Below are 19,559 nucleotides of genomic sequence, written 5' to 3'. Positions count from 1 at the left end.
AAATGCGATTAGTGTCCCAGCCATATAGTCATGGCAAATGCGACATACTCTTTTCATTTGCGAAGGCCTCCATTTGCAATTGCGGACACAGACTTCGCAAAAGCGAAGCAGCTCAAAAATCCCTAGGGTCACAAATGCGAAGAGACAAATCCCAGCCTCCTTCATAAATACGAGCAGTGACTCACAAAAGTGAGGCTTGCATTTGCGAGCAGGTACCTCGCAATTGCGAGATCTGCAGGCAAGAAAAACCAGCAACCCCTCAGTAGTTCAAAACCTCCCACAACGCATATGAAACTCACCCAAGCCCCCCGAGCTGCAATCCAAACATACATACAAGTGTAAAAATTTCACACTAACTCACCCGTTACCTCAAATCATCAAATAATAGCAAATATCAAGAATCGATCATCAAAACTCCAGATTTCAACTTTGGAACTCATTTTTCTAATTTTTACATAATGCGCTGAAACGGGCTCGGGTCACCCTGAGACCTCAACCAAACATGCGTAAAAGTCCAAAAATATCATATAAACCTATCAGAATTGTCAAAACATCGACCCAAGATTATTTACCAAAAACGTCGACCATGGACAACTCAAATCTCATTTTATGTCAAAAATCATATTTTCTTCAAAACTTTACACATAAACTATGCGGAAATTTATACGAACAAGGCACGCAAGTCATAAATCATCAAATAAAGCTACGGGAGGCCTCAGAATGCAGAAAAAGGAGCTTGTACTCAAAATGACCTATCGGGTCGTCACAAAGTCAACCCGGGGCCCACATGGTCAAACCCCGTTAAAGACAAATTTTATTTATCTATAACCCCATGAGTCCAAATATGTAATTAGTTTCAAAATTTGAGTTCAAAGTTAAAAATATACTTTTTAACTTTCAAGTAAAAAATCCTTTTTTTTCTCTTTGAAATCCTTGATCTAAAGGCAGATTTGATGATAGATTCAAATATTAATCATAGATCTAGGTTAGTTACCCCAATGATGCAGAATAAAATCCACTAAAAAAGCTCCTAAATCCGCGTTCTCTAACTCTCAAGATGATAAGATGAATTCCAAGTTCGAAATAGAGTTATATAGTCACAAACATAAATTTCAGCAACTGAAGCTGGATGTCTGTGGCCCTTGCTTCATGAGGTCTCCGCTTCCAGGTGATCGTTTCCACTACATGCCGATTTTGTTGATTTTTCACTTTCAAACGACTCTTGAGCTCTTGGGAACCCCTCCAAACTATTTCGAATAGTCTATATACCCAATATGAACTTGTCCAAGGGCTCAAAATACATACATAAACATCACAACTAAGAATCAAGGTCCAAACTAACTTATGAATTCTTAAATTTCCAACTTTCAAGCATATGCGCTGAATCACACTCGAGCCCCTCAGGTCCTAATTCGACCATGCGCACAAGCACAAAATTACATACGAATGCATTGTAACCTGCAAATCATAAATCATTGCTCGTTTACCCAAAAATATTGACTTTAGTAAACTCTTCTCAATTTAAAACTTTGGAAGTAAGTGTCATAAATTACTCCCGAATCCCCTGATACCCGATCCACTCATGCTTGCAAGTTATAAAATATCAAAAGAACCTACATGGAGTCTCAAATAGAGGAATGAGGTTCTAGAACTCAAAAAGACCAGTTACATTGTTACAGAACATCCACACAACAAGCATAAAATATAAGTAAAAGTCGTACATTTTTCTTTTCTTTTATCATAACGAAACTAAATGGGAGTGGGAGAGGGATGGCAGTGAAAGTGAGGAAGGTCTCGATAGTTTTTTACACAAATAATCAGGTGAATAACAAAGTTTAGTTGCACTTGAACATGCATCATGACATGTCCTTTTATTATGTAACGAGGAGTAAGATCTCATTTGTTCGCATTTAATGGAGGTCTGAGTCTTAAGTTATTAAGTGCGTTTATTTTTTAGATCTGAATCTTAATTATCATTCAGATCTTAATCATTAAGTCTATTTATTTTTTAATTTTATAACCACTTAATGGGTCTGAATAGATTTTAATGATTAAGATCTATAACAGAGTCTTAATATCATTAAGATGTTATACATTCTAGAATTTATGTAAAAATAATATTTCACTATTACTCTTACACTTTTATCACTAATCACCACTGCTATCGTTGTCCCCACTATTCCTCAGCCACAACCACCATTGGTGCTAAGCACGAATATCAGTTGTCATTATCACTAGCCATTGTTTGCAACCATCACCAGCAACCACCAATACCACAATAATCATTAGTCAATCATTATCAACCACCACTATCTATCACCCATTACTTATTAGTCACAACCACCATCGCTAACCACTACTGTAATCCACTATCTACTACCCATAAGCGACTACTATCAACCGACACCACCACTAGTCACTACCAGTCGGAATTCACAACCACCACTATTAGCCATCATCACCATCAACCACCATATAATTTTTTAGAAATATTTTATTAATATAATATTAGATTAACTACTACTCTTTGATTTGAATTTATACTTATCACTGTTTAAATAAAGAAAAGTTGTACGCATTCATATGTAGAGAAAACAAACAGTCTTAATTATTCAGTATTTAAATCTTAATACAACATCTTGATATTCAGATATACGTTCACATTCAGACATTTTAATCTTAATACACATTAATATGTAGAAGTGTATTCGGATTCATACCTCTAAATCTTAATAAAAACAAAGGCTTAACTAACACGTTTTTTCTTTGCATCAGGCAAAAATTTAAGAGAATTACAAATACTAAAATAAAAACAATTTAAATATCAGAAGAATAGATTCACGAGTACTGGAAAAAAAATATAAAAGCTATAAATACATAACTTTCTTATAGTTTAATAGTAGTTCTTAGAGTATAGTTAACTAAACTAACTCTTGATAATAAACTTATAACTTTTGCTCCATTTTTATCAGATTTATGGTTAATAAAAATGGCCACGACCACAACAATAACAATAACAATAGCAATAACAATAATAATAATAATAATAATAATAATAATAATAATAATAATAATAATAATAATAATAATAATAATAATAATAATATGTTATGAAATACTTAATTATGGTGGATGTTCATAATTCCTAAGGGAGTAATACCCACTACTCTTATCCATTAACCTCCCACTACTTCTTACCATTATGGATGTAACTCCCACACCTCCATGATTTTAGCCCATGTTGTCAATAGTTAATACCATGTTTATGGCATCCCTTTGTATTACCTATATCATCCTATAAATAGAGGGTTTGGGCATCACATTGTAGATACTTGAATACATGGAAGAAATAAGAATCTCTCCTCTCTTTCTCTCTATATCTCTTATCTATTTTCTTGTTGTATATTATTACTTTGAGCTAAGTTTCGTAATATAATAATAATAATAATAATAATAATAATAATAATAATAATAATAATAATAATAATAATAATAATAATAATTGATTTTTCTTTCCAAAGTTTTGGATCTTCTCAAATCACTTACGTAAAGAATAATGTTTGCTGCCGAAATTTTAACTGTTAACTCTTGGAGACTTGACCGCTACTTCGACCTCGCTGAAGCTGATCGCCGACTCTCTCAACTCCGATTCCACATTTTCCCGGCGACTTCACGGCGAGATATTTAATCACGTTAATTCAACCTGCACTCCAAATTCTTTCATTGGTATGCCAGTTTTATTTGCTTCAATTATGCACTGTTTTAAAAAAAAAAAAATCAAAATCAGGTTTTCTTTTAATTTTATGAATGAGATTTTGTTTCAGTCAAACTTGTTGAATGTTAGTTGTAGGCTAATTGTGATTTTTCTTTAACCATATTGCTGAATATTTGAATTTGGTGATTCGCATGATTACTGCGTTTAGTTAAAATACATAAGTTCTGGCAATTTATTCAGGTGGTGATGCTAGTTAGTTTAATTTCTATTAATTGCAATGAATAGCTTTGCGAAATAAAAGTTATTAGTAGAAAATGTAAAGACACTATGATTTTTGTAGTAGAAGAGAAATTATTGGGTATTAGAATGAAAAGTGTTCTGATGGAGGTGAATGGATAATGAGGGTTCATAGAGTTAACCTCAACTAGTTCGGGATTGAGACATAGAAGTGGTAATAGTTCTTGTTGTATACTTGGTCTGATATCTTGGATATTGATCAGTGGGACAGTATGAGCGGTGTGATTAGAGGAAGATATCAGAATAGAGGCAAACCTAGAATGGCGTTCAAGTGTTTCCCTGTGTGATTTAGCTGCTACAGGCAACTTGTAAATTTTCTTCTTCGCAGAGCACCAGCTAAATGAAATGAAACCGATCTTTTAGCATCACCTTCACAGTTAAGCATTCACCCATTTTCCCTCTATCTCAAAACAATTCATTATTTTCTATGCAAACTCACTGTTATGGGAAAAACTGAAAACAATTACTAAAAGTGATCGCTCCGCTCCGCTTAAGCGAAAGAGCGATGCAAAACCATCATTTATCGTAGGTGCAGTGATAAGATTTTATAGAGGGCAATGCATTTCAGGTTGGAATCACAAGTAACCACAGATTAGCATGCTGCGGGGAATTTACTCTTGACTCAAGAAATGAAAACCAAGCTTTGTCAACCAGACCTCCTTAGATATTATGAGGCGCAAGGTAATACACTTGAAAAGAGAAGGATGTTCATCTTTGGATGATTTTAAAAGATGAAAATAAAAGAGATAGAATATTAGAAAATCAAAGCTCTTTGATATATGAGTGATAGGAATCTTCTCCTTACACTTTAAGTATTCTCGTCCCCCACTTCTTATTCTGCTCTAATTTTGAGATGACTCCTTTTCTACCTCTATAATTTCTTCGCTTCTCTTGGTTTGATTTTAGAAGAAGAGAATGTAGAGCATGGAATGTAGACTCACTAGCATTTATGTGGGTGCTTTGGAGGGAAAGGAACAGATGAACTTTGACGGGATGGAATATGATCTTGCACAGATTAGGACATCTCTTTTGTTTTTGATAAGTTTTAGTGCACCCACGAGATCTCAATTTGTGTAGACAATTGATTGTCTTTTGTAGAAATCCATATTTTGGTGTAGATTCTTTACTTCTGATATACTACTTGTATACGGGGTTTCATTACCCCCAAAACATCGATGAAATATTACCTTACCTTTTTTTCCCCTTGGTTTGACTTTTCTTCTTCGTTATGATGTCTCTTTCTTTTTCCTATGCTGTGCAAGTCTCCTTCTTCTTCCTCTTCTTCTTATGGATTTCTCTTTCCCATCTCTCTTATACTCTCTCTTGCTATAGTTCTTTTTCTCCTTTTCTTGTCTGCTTTCTGTTTGTTTTCTATTCTCCAATTATGGATTTTATAAACGGATTGCATGGAAAATAAAAGGCGACTCTTGCTAAAGCTGATTATTTGTATAGTTACTAAAGTAATCAAATTATGAAATTAAAGATACAAGTAATTCTTTTATGTCTGGTTAATTGAATATTGACAATAAGTTTTGCAGTTGAAGTTTACTTTGTGAGGGTTTGTTAAAAGCACATATTAATGATGTTAAGTTTGAGTTGTTGGAATTAATGTTGTCATTACTTTATGTTGATGCTGAGATTAGCGATGTTAATTGCGATATTAATGGTTAAGTACAACTTTTTTTTGTTGCTAAAAGAAGACATTTTATTGAAAAGTAAAGCTAGTTATTACAACATGGAATTGAATGAAAAGTTATAGTTCCTTAAGAGTCTTGTTCTAAGTGCGATGAAGTAAAGTTTGGAAGGGAGATCAAAGATTACCGAAATCCTGCCTATTTTCATAGGCTAATGTCTTTCCTAATCCTGTCAGTATGTCAGCCACACCATTACCCTCTCTGTAGGTGTGGCAAATTTCCAGCATTCGGAGTTCATTCAGCAGCGACCTGCAGTCAGAAAACTATGAGTATTTCTGATTTCCACTATGAATAAGCATACAAATTATATATATGCATGATGCTTTTTTTGGTATTTTCTGAAAATTTATGTTTCACTTTGAAGAAGCTTGCACTTCACTTTTTGCTTAAAGTTCAACGAGTCTTCTCGCTCTTATGTGCTTTTAGCTCTGATGTTAATGTGTTATTGTTTAAACAATAGCTTCTTGTTTTTTTTGGTATACCCTTTTTCCCCTTTCCAGTCTTGGGATCTTGGAACACCTGCTCTTTAGCTAATGTACAAGTCTAGTTGTACTTTTTCTGTGACATCTCTGTTTGTTGCTGCTAGTATATTAACAGGAACAGTTCTTTGAAAACATGGGCACTGAATATGCTAATGGTCCTGCCATTCCCTCGAGGCCTGTTTCTCCCTTTAGTGTTGCACAAAGTTCAACACCCTTTCAATCATCTGGCCCTGTGGTTGGATCCGAAGCTTCTGCATTTCGGCATGCTTCTCCTAGTTCTTCCCAGATTACGTCTCCTTCCTCTGCATCTGGTGCCATGGTTGGAACTGAGGCCTCTGCTTTTAGAACAATGCCATCAGGTATGCCTAATGATGCAGCTAGGCCACCTCCAACATCTGCATCTCCATATGGACCACCAGCTGCTAGCCCTTACCAATGCTTTCCAGCACCACAGTTTTCTTCTACAGCTGGGGTACCTCCACCATGCACTTCACTTGCAGGCCAACCTGTTTTACGACCACCAGTTAGACCCGTTTCAGGTCCCTTCTCAACATCTCATGTTTCCCTAAATCCCCAAATCCAACCTCCTCATGGTCCGATGGGATTCCCCCCTCAAAGTGCGAGCATGGTGCAACCCGGTGTAGTTGTTCCTCGGTCACCCGTAGATACCCAGTTTTCTGCTGCCAGGGCGACCATGCATCCATCTTCACCACCAGCAGGTCCAGCTTATCCTGCTGGCAGACCCGGCTTTCAATCTGCTTTTCCAGGGTATATGAGTCATCAAAATACAGCGGGCGCACAGGCTCAACCAAGACAATCTTTAGCCTTTCCTTCTCAGCAAGGTGGTTATGTTCCGACAATGGCAGCAACATCTAGCCCCTATCTTGCCCAACAAGGAGGCTATGCAGCTCCACCATCAGCAGCATCTCAACTGGGTAGCTCAAGGGAACAAATGCAGCATCCAGGGTCTACACCTCCTACAGCAGTTATGCAGGGTTTAGTGGAAGATTTCAGTTCCTTCTCTATTGGGTCTGTTCCAGGATCATTTGATCCGGGGCTTGATTCTAAAGTTCTACCAAGGCCATTGGAAGGTGACCTGGAACGGAACCCTTTGTCCGAGATGTATCCGATGAACTGTAGCTCAAGATATTTGAGGCTAACGACTAGTGGCATACCGAATTCTCAGTCCTTGGCTTCAAGGTGGCACTTAACTCTTGGAGCAGTTGTTTCCCCTCTTGCTGAAGCTCCTAATGGGGTTTGTATCCATGAAACGTAACTTACATATTTGATACTGAAAGCTTTATTTCATTGTGCAAATCGCTTATTGCTCTATCCGCAAAATTTCTTTATTCAGGAAGAAGTTCCAGTAGTTAATTTTGCCCCAACTAGCATCATACGGTGTAAAAGGTGCCGGACTTATGTGAATCCCTATGTGACATTTACAGACAGTGGAAGAAAGTGGCGATGTAACTTATGTGCATTGCTTAATGATGGTAAGTATTGTCAACTCCTCAGTATTGATTCCGCTCTTAAATCTCTTTTCTATTACATTTTTTAAAGCTGTATCGTCTGATTTTGGTGTGCTTAAAAGTGCTAATATTGTGTAGCAAAAACAGGTCAAGTCCACCAATATTTTATACTCCCTCCGTTTCAATTTGTTTGAACCTTTTCGGAGTACGAGGATCAAGTTGCCTAATTTCAGTGTGAATTCGGACATAGATTCTTTAAGCTGTTTGAAATATAATCCACATATTTAGACTCTACATAAAAAGTACTATAAGCGACAATAGTTAACAATTCAAAATATTTAAAAACTATTTGCAAAAAATACGGTCAAAGAAATTTTGTTTGACACTTTGAGTCCCCAAATAGTAATAGGTTCATTCTTTTTGAAACGGAGGGAGTAACAATTCTAAGTGAACTTCTATTTGTACTTATCGGCTTTCCAATGTTAGGTAGGACGGAAGGAGTGGGGAGTGAAAGAGAGTGAGAGAGAAGTGGGGTTAATGGGAATGAAGCGCCACACCCTTCTACACTTATATGACTTTGTGTACATGGGTTATGGGAATGCAAGGGTTGCAATGTCACAAGATGACCTTGATTTAGTAACTGTAGATACTCTCAGATCTATGGAGCGAATTCAGAGATAAATTTAAAACTAGTTAAACTAAGAGGCTTTTTTTTCATGATGTTGCCTTACATATTCTAAGTAGGTATTTTCCACTTATTTGCATCTTTTGTTAATCTTTCTTCAGTTTTTCACTCACCTATTATTGAAAATGCTGCTATATGTTAAAACTCAACCAATCCCCTCTCTCTATTTGTGACTGCTGAAGTGGTCATGGCCTGATATGGCTAGTTTGTTAGGTTAACATCTCAGTGTATGTTCATATTGATGTTCCATTCCATGTCAAACCTTCCAGCTGGGTAGCAGTTTTTTTTTTCTTCTTTTTTTTCTTTTTAAACTTGCAGATTTCTCTCTTCGCTACCGTAACGTATATTGGAGTAGATTCACTTGTCCTATTTAGAAGTGCATTGGGTCATCATTCTCTTTATGTCCAGTTCCTGGCGAATATTTTGCCCATTTGGATGCCAGTGGCAGAAGAACCGATTTGGATCAAAGGCCTGAACTTACCCAGGGGAGCGTGGAGTTCATTGCTCCCACTGATTACATGGTCCGGCCTCCAATGCCTCCACTTTACTTTTTCCTCATCGATGTATCTGTATCTGCTGTGAAGAGTGGAATGCTCGAGGTATGCATTTGTGTTGTAGTTATCAAGCTTTGCAATTTGCATCTAACTGAAAAGCATGTCAGCCCAGGCTTTAATTCACTTATGACAACTTATCCTCCTTGTATTCATTTTGCTCACTAACTGTTGCTCCTCATATTGTCCATTTTTGATAAGGACCTCTACTTTGCCCATTATAATACCCAATAAATATTGGAATGCTTTTACGGAAGCAGAGGAATATATGAACCTGAAACCATATAGGTTTAGTCACAGGGACTTCTCTGTTCTTTTCTTGGTTAATTAATTTTTGCTTAATTTTCAATGCTTAGTTATTCTTGAGGTCAGCTAATTCTTACTCTTTTCTTTTCTAAATTTTTTGGGGTAGGGTTGGCCCTGTGAATAACTTGGTTGGGGAAGGTAGAAGAGGAAAGGCCTTTGGTGGGATTAGAACCCTATACCTAAGTACTTATTAATAAAAGGAAAAACCCTATACCTAGGTGATGCAAAGTGGAGTTGTAACTGCAAGGCTGAAATCTCAATCTCTACAAATTTATCTTTGTAATGGTACTGGGTGTAATTTCTCCAGGTTAAACCATTAAAGCTTCATAGACATATTTACTTTACTCTCTTTCTTTTTTTTTTCCCGGTAAGAAAAGGTGGGCATGAACCCACCAAAACAACAATCTATGCATATAACTATATACGAGACTCCTATAGAGTCATGAATCAGCCAGAAGCCTAAGCCATAGGAGGTTCAGCAAGAAATTAGACACCTGGGCTGAAACAGTAAGCGAAGTGAGACAGAAAATCTACTGAGAAGTTTGCTTCTCAATGAACATGAGACCAAAATTTGATCAAAGGAACTCATGGCTTGAACAATACTATGGATGAGACCAGAACACGACGCACTGAGAGCACACTTCTACTTTAGTCTCTTTCTTTACCAGTTTACAAATCTTTTTCAGGTTGTATCACAAACGATCAAGAGTTGTTTGGACAATTTGCCTGGCTTTCCCAGAACACAGATCGGGTTTATAACTTATGACAGTACATTACACTTTTATAATATGAAGGCAAGTGATTTGGTGTGGGCGTACTTTTAATATCCTTCTAGTGTATAAATTATAAGGTTCTTTTGCTCTTCTGCCAGTCATCCTTGACTCAGCCACAAATGATCGTCATGTCAGATCTGGACGATGTATTTATTCCGTTGCCAGATGATCTCCTTGTCAATTTGTCGGAATCAAGAACTGTGGTAGATGCATTTTTGGACAGCTTGCCTTCAATGTTCCAGGAGAATGTAAATGTGGAATCAGCATTTGGTCCAGCTCTTAAAGCAGCCTTCATGGTTATGGTGCGTGGACTTCTTTCTACCATCTCTGTACATGATTTGCTGATTGAGTTATGTCCTTTGGAAGTTTGTGTCCAAATTTAGTCAATCGTAAAATCACCTTTTTTGCCGTATGTTGACTCCATACTGACTAATATTGCTTCTCTGCTTCCAGAGTCAACTTGGTGGTAAATTGCTGATCTTTCAGCACGCTCTTCCATCATTAGGTGTTGGCCGCTTAAGGCTGCGAGGAGATGATCTTCGTGTTTATGGAACTGACAAGGAGCATACACTGAGAACTCCAGAAGATCCTTTCTATAAACAGATGGCCGCCGATTTCACCAAATATCAAGTAGCAGTTAATGTATATGGTTTCAGCGACAAATATACTGATATAGCTACATTAGGTAGTTGATCTTTTACTGTAACAATATATTGATATATCTATATTAGGTAATTGAACTTCCACTATGACTAACATCTAAAAAGCTAGAGCGGAAAAGCAAAACTTCTTATTAACTGTCTTCTATGATGTAGTCCAACTAGCTTTCTTTCTTGACTTGTCTCTACTTATTTGATTGATTTTTCTGTGTCGCTGCCTAAAACTTGGATATACCATCTATTCCAGACACAAATAGTTTAATAATTTTAAGATGTGAATCATTAGTTTTTGCGCCTTCTAATGATTTCCAAATGTTTAAATTTACTTGCCGATGTATGTGAGGCCTTTTAATTAGCCAAATTAAATCTTGTCTCTATAAAGAGACCTCTAAGAGAAGTTCGGCGCAGAAGGCTGATTTGGCAACCCCCTTGATAATTTCAATAAACTGTGCTTTTACTTCTAAGTTTTATATAAGTGTAAGTAGCAAGGCAATATCTCTGTAATAAAGACATCCTAAAAAAGCTTCGGTGTCTAAATGTCGTCTTACTTTTTAGTTTACTGAAACCTCTCCTGTTTCTGTGATTGGTTTAGCTTCATTAACTTTACAATAACTTACATCTCTGTAATTTGTAGTCTTTGATACTCTTTTCTTTGATGTGACCCTTGATGAGATATTGATGTATATTGATTTTCAATTATGTTGTCTAGGGACTCTTGCGAAGTATACAGGTGGTCAGGTATATTACTATCCAAGTTTCCAAGCTGCCGTTCACAAAGAAAAATTACATCATGAGTTAGCCAGAGATCTTACAAGGGAGACTGCTTGGGAGTCTGTCATGCGTATAAGATGTGGAAAAGGTTATCTTACTATAGTACTCCTCGTCTCCTCCCACAAGACACACAAGTTCCATCATTGGACACTAAGTGTTCTTTCCTTTTTCTTTCAGGTGTTCGATCCACTACGTATCATGGGAACTTCATGCTGAGATCTACTGATCTAATGGCACTTCCAGCTGTTGACTGTGATAAAGCATATGCGATGCAGTTATCGCTTGAGGAAACATTGCTTACATCTCAGACGGTCTATTTCCAAGTAGCCCTATTGTATCCTTTAGCATAATAACTGCTTCTGCGTCATTCTTCAGAGAATTTGAACGCAATTCTAGATTTCCTGTTAGCACTCGTTTTTTTATAATAAAAAAAATATATAAATAGTGAAAGCATTCTTGTCCTACATCTTGTATATGTTTTAGAAAACAAAGTAACTTACCATAAGAGAATTTATCTTTCCTCTTGGTTCCATGAAACAATTCTTAGCAAATAAAAAAGATACACTTCATCTTCTGGAGAAAGGCGCATTAGGGTGCACACAGCAGCAGCACCTGTGGTCGCAGACTTAGGAGAAATGTATCGCCTGGCTGATACGGGTGCCATTGTTTCTCTTTTTACGAGGCTGGGTACAATTAAAGCTAATATTTTCCTGTATTTGGTTCTTTGACATTAATACCTGTGGTTTTAGTAGTTTTAGGTGTCTAATGTATGAGGTTATCTTATCTGCAGCTATTGAGAAAGCTCTGACCTCTAAATTGGAGGAGGCTCGAAATTTTATTCAACTCCGGATTGTGAAAGCTCTTAGAGAATATCGAAATCTCCATGCTGTCCAACACTGCCTAGGAGGGAGGATGATATATCCAGAATCTTTAAAGTGCTTGCCCTTGTATGGATTAGCATTATGTAAATCGATAGCCTTCCGTGATGGGTATGCTGATGCTCAGCTTGATGAACGCTGCACTGCTGGATACACCATGATGGCTTTGCCTGTTAAAACATTGTTGAAACTTCTTTATCCGCAGTTGATTCGTGTAGATGAATATCTTCTAAAAGTATGTTTCTGTATACCCTTTTGCATTATATGTAGTCATATTTAAGAATTTCTAAAACCTAATCTGCATCACCTTTTTCCAGAAACCATCTTTGGCTGAGGATTCTATAGACATATGGAATGGGCTTCCACTTGCTGCAGGGAGTTTAAATCCTCAAGGTCTCTATCTCTATGACGATGGTTTTCGGTTTGTCTTGTGGTTCGGTAGGGTGCTTTCACCTGATATACTTAACAATTTGCTTGGGGAAAACTTTGCTGCTGACTTCTCTAAGGTAAATTTATTGACCACCATAACTGTTGAAAATGTTGAAGTTCTTCTATCTAATTGTTATAATACTAAAGATGAGTTTGATGACTGAAATAAAAAGGGCTGCATTTGTTTTGACAAAACATTCTTTGACCATGTAAAACATCGGTTTTTTGTCTTCATTATACCATGTTGGCAAGGCTCCTCAGAATGAACCAAAAAGCAAGCTTTGGGAATTTCTATCCAACTCCCACTGTCAAATTCAATGTTAATTTTGGTAGGTTAAATGTTAGAACCTGGGCAACTTTTTGATTACTGATTAAAGTATAAATTGTTGAAAATGAAAAAAGTATTTTCCGTCTATTTGTTTTAGTGGTTTCATCTGTGAAGCCCATCAAGACCTGTTAAATGGGTCGACCCGGACCCGGACCCGGACCCGAACTCGTTGACTCTTGGCCCGTGGGTCCTTAACCGGGTCGGTCCGGTTCACTTTCTTATAGGGGCCGGTTCGGATTTGACCCATTAATCAAAACATGTTGACCCGACCCGGACCCGTAACACGTAATCCCTTAATCCGGGCCCATTAGGGCCCAATCCAATTAATTAAAAAAAGTTTAAAACCAATAAACGATAAAAATTTCAAACTTTATACATATATACGAACTTGAAATTACTATATGTCCTTGAAGCCAGTTAGAATATAAATGAAAGAAAAATCATACTTTATTAATATTAAAACTTGAGAAACATATGGACTTCGACTATTTCGACAAGACGCCTCATAGTGTCTGGTACTATATTCTTCCTTCAATGTTTGGATTCAATTTTTTATCACGTGTATATATATGTGTGTGTGTGAGAGAGAGAGAGTTGGTCCAGGCCGGTTGACCTGTGGGTCAACTACCGGTTCTGTGTCAAAATATTATAGCCCGGCCCAGGCACCTTAAATTAATGGGTTGGTCCGGTTAAGGTTTCGTGGGTCATGGGCTGATTAAAGGGTCAATTTTAATGGGTTATGTGGGCCGGTTTGTGGGTCGACCCGGCCCATTTGACAGGTCTAAGCTCATCTACTGAATGCATCTGCATGTGTGGATGCTCTTCTTCTATTTACATATGACCATATTATCTTTCAGTTTCTTTATTAGCATTATTCTTCATTTTTCTCTATCCTAACAAACAACTAGGGTGTCATCCTTTCTTTATCAGTTTCAGATTAGTATTCCAGGTACTATTACTTATATCCTCGTAGTTTCTCTTCTATAATCCGTAGATTTGGATTCATTGTAAATTTCACTGGATAAACCTTCTTGAATGTTGAAGAATTTCTTTGGATGATGCATCTAGGAATTGATAATCGATGATCTAGCTACAATATTTGGCATATTCTAACAGTTAACATTTCGCTTGATAAATCCCCCATAAATGAAAATAAAGAACCGAAACATCAAGCTCTATGGAGATGGATCTTATATATCCCTTAGGGAACTTACTTTTGTCTTAACTGATGTCCGTTAACAGAAATATGTTGCTTACTTAGAATTTGTAAGACCTTGTTTATTGTTGTGCTTATAGAAAATCTGAGTTTGGTTTCTTAATAGCTTTAACATAGCTTGACAACCTGGGTTATTTAAACCGAATGGCCTCTCTTTTTGTCTTTTTCTTTAATGGCCTTCATTTTGTCGATAATTTGAGATAAATCTTATGATCTGCTTATCTAGTATTCTCTAATGTGGTTATTCTTCTCTGTCATTGAGAACCAGGTTTCTCTTCGAGAACTAGATAATGAAATATCAAGAAAATTGATGGGCTTGCTTAACAAGTACAGGGAAAGTGACAGCTCATATTATCAATTAAGTTATCTTGTGAGACAAGGTGAACAGCCTAGAGAAGGATACTTCCTGCTTGCAAATCTAATTGAGGATGCAGTTGCTGGTGCAAATGGTTATCTTGATTGGATTACGCAAGTTCACCGGCAAGTCCAGCAAAATGCATAATTTAAGGTAATGACAAGAGGCCATTTGCTAGTATTTTATGTGTTCTTAGAAATGACATCTGAATAGATTGCTTACTCTATGTTAATCTAAATGAACTAACACTTGCATGTTACATTTTCAGTTTCTTATACCTCTATGTTCCGTATTGTTCTACCAAAAATTTGATAGAGTTTGGTAGTTCCTAATTCTGATCCATCAACACTTGAAAGCTATCAACAACAATCTAGTTAGCCAGGTCCGCCGCATCTTAACTAGGATAGTTACTTACTATGACGTGTCTGTCATAGACCAACACACTCTTGAAAAAAGAAAGTGCTCTCATTTATTTACTCCATTTATTATTTACTTTCATATTTGTGTTCAGACTCCACTTGTGGGATTCCATTGGATTTTTTTTTGTTGTGTTCAAATGCACTAGGTCAAGAAATATGAAAGGCGCTCTACTGAATGGAGGTAACTTTTATAAAAGGGTGAAATAGATATATGTCTATGCACAGAAACATCTTGAGTTGTGCTAACTACTAGGGAATATCCTTTTGGTCTGTGTCATGCGGTGCTAGTGTTATTTGTTGATTTCTCCTGCATCAGAAAGCGCAAATTGACATTCTACAGTTTTCTGTCTCCTGTCCCTTTTCCCTTCTTATATTTCAGTTTTAGTTGCATTACATTTAATGTCATTTTTAGAGTGGTAGTGGTGTGAGCTCTTTATTTTGTGGCTGCTTTTGGTGTTTATTGCACAAGTATAATGTGGAAAACGAAGAACATAGGTAAAGAACTTAAGAACAGGATAGATAAATACTTCTAACTGCATATTTAAAACTGTGCAGTTTACTTCCTATGACTGGGATTTCAGAGAATTAACAAACTTGTTCACCTTTTTCATATCTAACGAAATTACTTAAGGCGGTAACTTATGGAGAGTAAACCTTATTATAACTTTTACTTGGTTTTCATTAATTGATGAGGTGTTATGACCTATTTTTACATGCCAATTATTAAACATTATATCTAGTGATTCTATGAAGTACAAGTCTAAGTTGTGCGGACTCTTCGTTTTTGGTGCCGCACCCGTCTCGACACGGGACGGGAGCGGGTGCGGGAGCGAGATACGTCCCAGATTCGGTCAACTAACTTCAGATACTTTGCCCCGAGTCCATCAGCAAATTTGGGGGAAATTAAGATTTTGATTTCTCAAAATTAAATTGTTTTTGTCTCATACTTGCTGCTTTGTGTTTGAGAAAAACCAAGAAATAAGGGGTCGTTTTCTGAGTTCGGACTTCTAGTAGACAGTAGCAGCGATATAGATGGAGAGTTGGTGGAAGGCCTTGAATGACTATCTTTTTCTCTTTATAGCTCTTTTTTTTTTTATAATTTTGAATTTTTTTAGTCGAATTCCCGCACCCGTATCCATACGTGGATCCGCACCCCCGAATCCTAAAATTTAGATTTTGCCAAATCCGACACTCGAATACGTGCCCGTATCGGATGCCCGCACCCGAGTCCGGGCAACTTAGGTACAAGTTACTAAATAACGAGCCAATAAGGTTGAATTGACATTTACTGCTTTCAGTTTGACATGACTGACAAATATCTTCTTCTTACACAGTTTCTTATGTGCTTGCAAGTTGCACCATCAATTCCTGGTTACTTCTCTGGTTGCAGATCCTCCATTTTATCAGTATTCTTTGTTTCCAGTTTTCTTGGTCCACTGAGCTGTCGTTCTCGTAGGACATTGGAAGTGATGATGTGCCCATTATATATGGTCTGCTGGATGAGCTAAAGCTTTCATATAAGAAACTCTGCTATTAGTATCGACACTGCTGATTGCTTCATTTACCTGATTTATGGTGTAACACTAACTCGAAGAACTACTAGAGTTTGCTTCTCAAGTTGGAATCATTTTGAAAATGTGCCTGGACCTGCGGATCCGTGATGGAGCATTTTTGAAATATTGGAAGAAGGGAGATCCCGTTTCCTAGTTCTACTGCCTGAGCAACAACAACATACCCAGTATTATCCCACACCTTGGGGTCTGGGGAGGGTAGGTGTCCTTGTGAGGACAGAGAGACCGTTTCCGATAGACCCTCGGCTCAGGAACTCTACTGCCTGAGCATGAAGGTTTTTTAATTTGTTGGTTTTGTGGTCTGGAATATTATTAAATTGAACATTTGTGGAGTTGATTGTCTTTCGTCTTCTTTTTGGGTGGGATAGAACGTAAGTTTGCATGCGTTCCTGGGACCTTTTTACTTAGATGTAGGTAGGTATGAGGTTTTGTACATCGCATCTTAGTTGGGGTAACCCAAAATTTTCCTGCCCAGGAACAATTTTGTATTTGCTTAAGCGAGTAGCGCCAGGAAAATTCTCTATGGAGGAATACGTTACGATTATTCAAAATGCCATGAAATTTGTTTATTATTTTGGGTTATACTTATGGGAATGAGGATTAAGCCAATATAATGAGGTGGAGCTAGGATTTGAACTTTATCGATTCTGAATTTCAGAAGCATGATTTCAAGTGTTAATGATTGAGATCTAAATTTAATATGTGTACATATATAATGAATTTATTTAACACACTGTTTGAGCAAAAGTTACTTGATTCGGTCAAACCCGTATCTAGGCTTCTATCTGTTGGCAACACACCTATCAAAAGCAGTACAGCTATTAATGCCACCATAAACGATGCTATCTTCATAGTAAAACCTCTTCCACAATATCAGAAATTTCTCCTACAAGTTTACAAACCTTGAAAGAAAAGGCTATTATACAGGAACTTAGGACTCCTTGCTTGTATGCCAGATTATTAGAAAAGATGATCAAGGTGGTATCATAGGCTGAAGACTAAAACTAATAGATTCCCATTTTCATGAACAGATCTCTTGTAACGAAGACCATTCCGCTGGTTGCTACCAAATTGAGAGTACGACGAAGAGAAATGACGACGACAAAGCAAGAAAAGAGAACTTTGCCTGGCTCATATTACATAGGCAAAGAGTCAAAGGAAACACTTTTATTTGCTTGTTATTGATAAATGATACAGCAAATCTTATAAGGATGGATAGAAACTCCCACTTTAAGGGTTGGTCATGGAAGCAACGCAAAAAAGTTACAACTAGGAAATGACTTTTGGCCAAGTATATATGTCTAATTGGACAAATTTCAGACTGTTGTGGCTGAAGCATATCAATTTTCAGCTGCCTTCACTTTCTCGATCAAATCAGCAGCATCTTGGACAGTGGCAATGTTCTGAGCTCCCTCTTCTCCAATTGACACTTCAAATTTCTCTTCTAAAGCCATCATTATTTCGACCTATTCAATTTTAGAGTAACTTAACATTAGATTAGCTCTTGAAATATCCTTAAAGACATTGTACGTTAAGTAAAAGCAACTAACTTATATACACAGACTGTCAATGTGGTCATGTTGTAGTAGGGTAATCTACTTTATTCTCCATATTACTGATAATCCCACTCTTTATGTATTAGCTCTTTTAAGTGATCTGATAATATAAAAGTGAAACTCTATATTAAACTTGTAGAACATACGTACAGTGTCGAGGGAATCAGCACCCAAATCAGCAAACTTAGTTTGAGGAGTCACTGTGCTCTCATCAATGGAAAGCTGCTTGGCAATTGTGATTTGGACAATATCTAAAGTTTCAGTTTGAGCCTGCTGAAAATGATGCATGCCAAATACCATTTCTTTTAATTGTTTAGTGTTAGAGAAAACTGAAAAGAGAAAAAAAAAAATTCGTTTCGCAGGAAAATGAATTCAGTGTCTTACAATTGAGCATGAAATTTGATTCTTCAAACCATGGGAAAGTTTGGGTGATTTTGCTGCTGCTCTGGAGATTTGAATGCTTGTCACAAGTCTAAGCCCACTTACACTTGCTTTTGAACCAAGCTGCGAGGTTATTGAAAAAAAATAATTAATAATGGATTATTTTGGGGATGGATTTTTAAGCTATAAAAATTAAGGAAGAGTAGGTTTTGATATAATAATGGATTTAAAATTTAATCAGTGCGAAATAATACTACATCATTATTCATTAGGGTGATAAGATTAGTAACTTGAAAAGTAATACATAGTAAAACTTACTCCCTCCGTTTCAAATCAGATATGTACTTTCCTTTTTAGTCTATTCTAAAATAAATGACACATTTCTAAAATTTGGAAATAGTTCAACTTTAAACTATTCATTTTACTCATTTTACCCTTAATGAGAAGCTTTTATAACCACATAAATGTCATGATCCCACAAAGCTTTTACCCCTTAAGCTTTTAAGACCACAAATTTCAAAAGTCTTTTTTTTCCTTAAATTTCGTGCAGAGTCAAACTACCTCATCTGAATTGAAACGGAGGGACTACGTGCTATACCCTGTTAAAAAGCAATAATAATTTTTTTCTTTGCAATATCAGTGTATATAATTAGTTAAATCTATTTTAAGTAAAAACGGATGAAAATAGAGAGCACAAAATTAGGTGGACTTACATTTTTGCCAAGGTTGAATTGCCTAACGTGGCATTGTGGTTTAGTAGAACTGTAAAGAAGGGTGGCAGAAGGACCTGCTGATGTTGAAACAAAGGAAGCCATGTGAAGATCAGATATTGGGTTAAAGGAAAAAAAACACTATAAAAGAGATTTAATTTCTTTTATACTTGATTGTGAGCGAACTGCTTTAGTTTGTTCCAAATTTATATACTGATGAAAATGGAAAACTTGCATCATATATATATATATATATATATATATATATATATATATATATATATATATATATATATATATATATATATATATAT

General features: G+C 36.5%; 2 protein-coding genes across 6 annotated transcripts; one reads left to right on the top strand and one right to left on the bottom strand.

Moving 5' to 3' along the window:
* On the top strand, positions 3,542-17,714 carry LOC109212125 (protein transport protein Sec24-like At3g07100). Of its 5 annotated transcripts, none has more exons than XM_019375766.1 (14): positions 3,542-3,726; positions 6,293-7,443; positions 7,543-7,681; positions 8,751-8,941; positions 9,886-9,993; positions 10,071-10,274; positions 10,426-10,657; positions 11,341-11,490; positions 11,580-11,736; positions 11,962-12,089; positions 12,193-12,515; positions 12,598-12,786; positions 14,522-14,761; positions 17,630-17,714. In XM_019375766.1, exons 2-13 carry the CDS (start codon positions 6,322-6,324, stop codon positions 14,753-14,755), a joined length of 3,177 nt encoding a protein of 1,058 aa, XP_019231311.1. In that variant the 5' UTR covers positions 3,542-3,726; positions 6,293-6,321; the 3' UTR covers positions 14,756-14,761; positions 17,630-17,714. The 5 variants fall into 5 exon arrangements, with proteins under 5 accessions (XP_019231311.1, XP_019231305.1, XP_019231299.1 ...); XM_019375760.1 differs by lacking the exon at positions 17,630-17,714 and adding an exon at positions 16,484-17,221; XM_019375754.1 differs by lacking the exon at positions 17,630-17,714 and adding an exon at positions 16,451-17,221.
* LOC109212155 (acyl carrier protein, chloroplastic-like) lies at positions 17,866-19,398 on the bottom strand. Its single transcript, XM_019375777.1, has 4 exons — positions 19,249-19,398; positions 18,539-18,658; positions 18,305-18,427; positions 17,866-18,064 (listed from the first exon to the last, which is right to left on the bottom strand). The coding sequence occupies exons 1-4, from the start codon at positions 19,348-19,350 to the stop codon at positions 17,939-17,941; spliced, it is 471 nt and encodes a 156-aa protein (XP_019231322.1). The 5' UTR covers positions 19,351-19,398; the 3' UTR covers positions 17,866-17,938.

Source organism: Nicotiana attenuata, chromosome 2 (assembly GCF_001879085.1).
Source record: "Nicotiana attenuata strain UT chromosome 2, NIATTr2, whole genome shotgun sequence".
In the NCBI taxonomy this organism is placed as follows: domain Eukaryota; kingdom Viridiplantae; phylum Streptophyta; class Magnoliopsida; order Solanales; family Solanaceae; genus Nicotiana; species Nicotiana attenuata.
This window is presented reverse-complemented; position numbering and strand designations above follow the sequence as displayed.

Coding starts and splice junctions, on each gene's coding strand:
- LOC109212155 (XM_019375777.1), bottom strand. CDS start 19,350: ATGGCTTCCTTTGTTTCAACATCAGCAGGTCCTTCTGCCACCCTTCTT. Junction 18,659..19,248: donor AATTCAACCTTGGCAAAAAT/GTAAGTCCACCT, acceptor ATAACCTCGCAG/CTTGGTTCAAAAGCAAGTGT. Junction 18,065..18,304: donor GTGCTGATTCCCTCGACACT/GTACGTATGTTC, acceptor AAAATTGAATAG/GTCGAAATAATGATGGCTTT.
- LOC109212125 (XM_019375766.1), top strand. CDS start 6,322: ATGGGCACTGAATATGCTAATGGTCCTGCCATTCCCTCGAGGCCTGTT. Junction 12,090..12,192: donor TTCTCTTTTTACGAGGCTGG/GTACAATTAAAG, acceptor TCTTATCTGCAG/CTATTGAGAAAGCTCTGACC. Junction 12,516..12,597: donor TAGATGAATATCTTCTAAAA/GTATGTTTCTGT, acceptor ACCTTTTTCCAG/AAACCATCTTTGGCTGAGGA.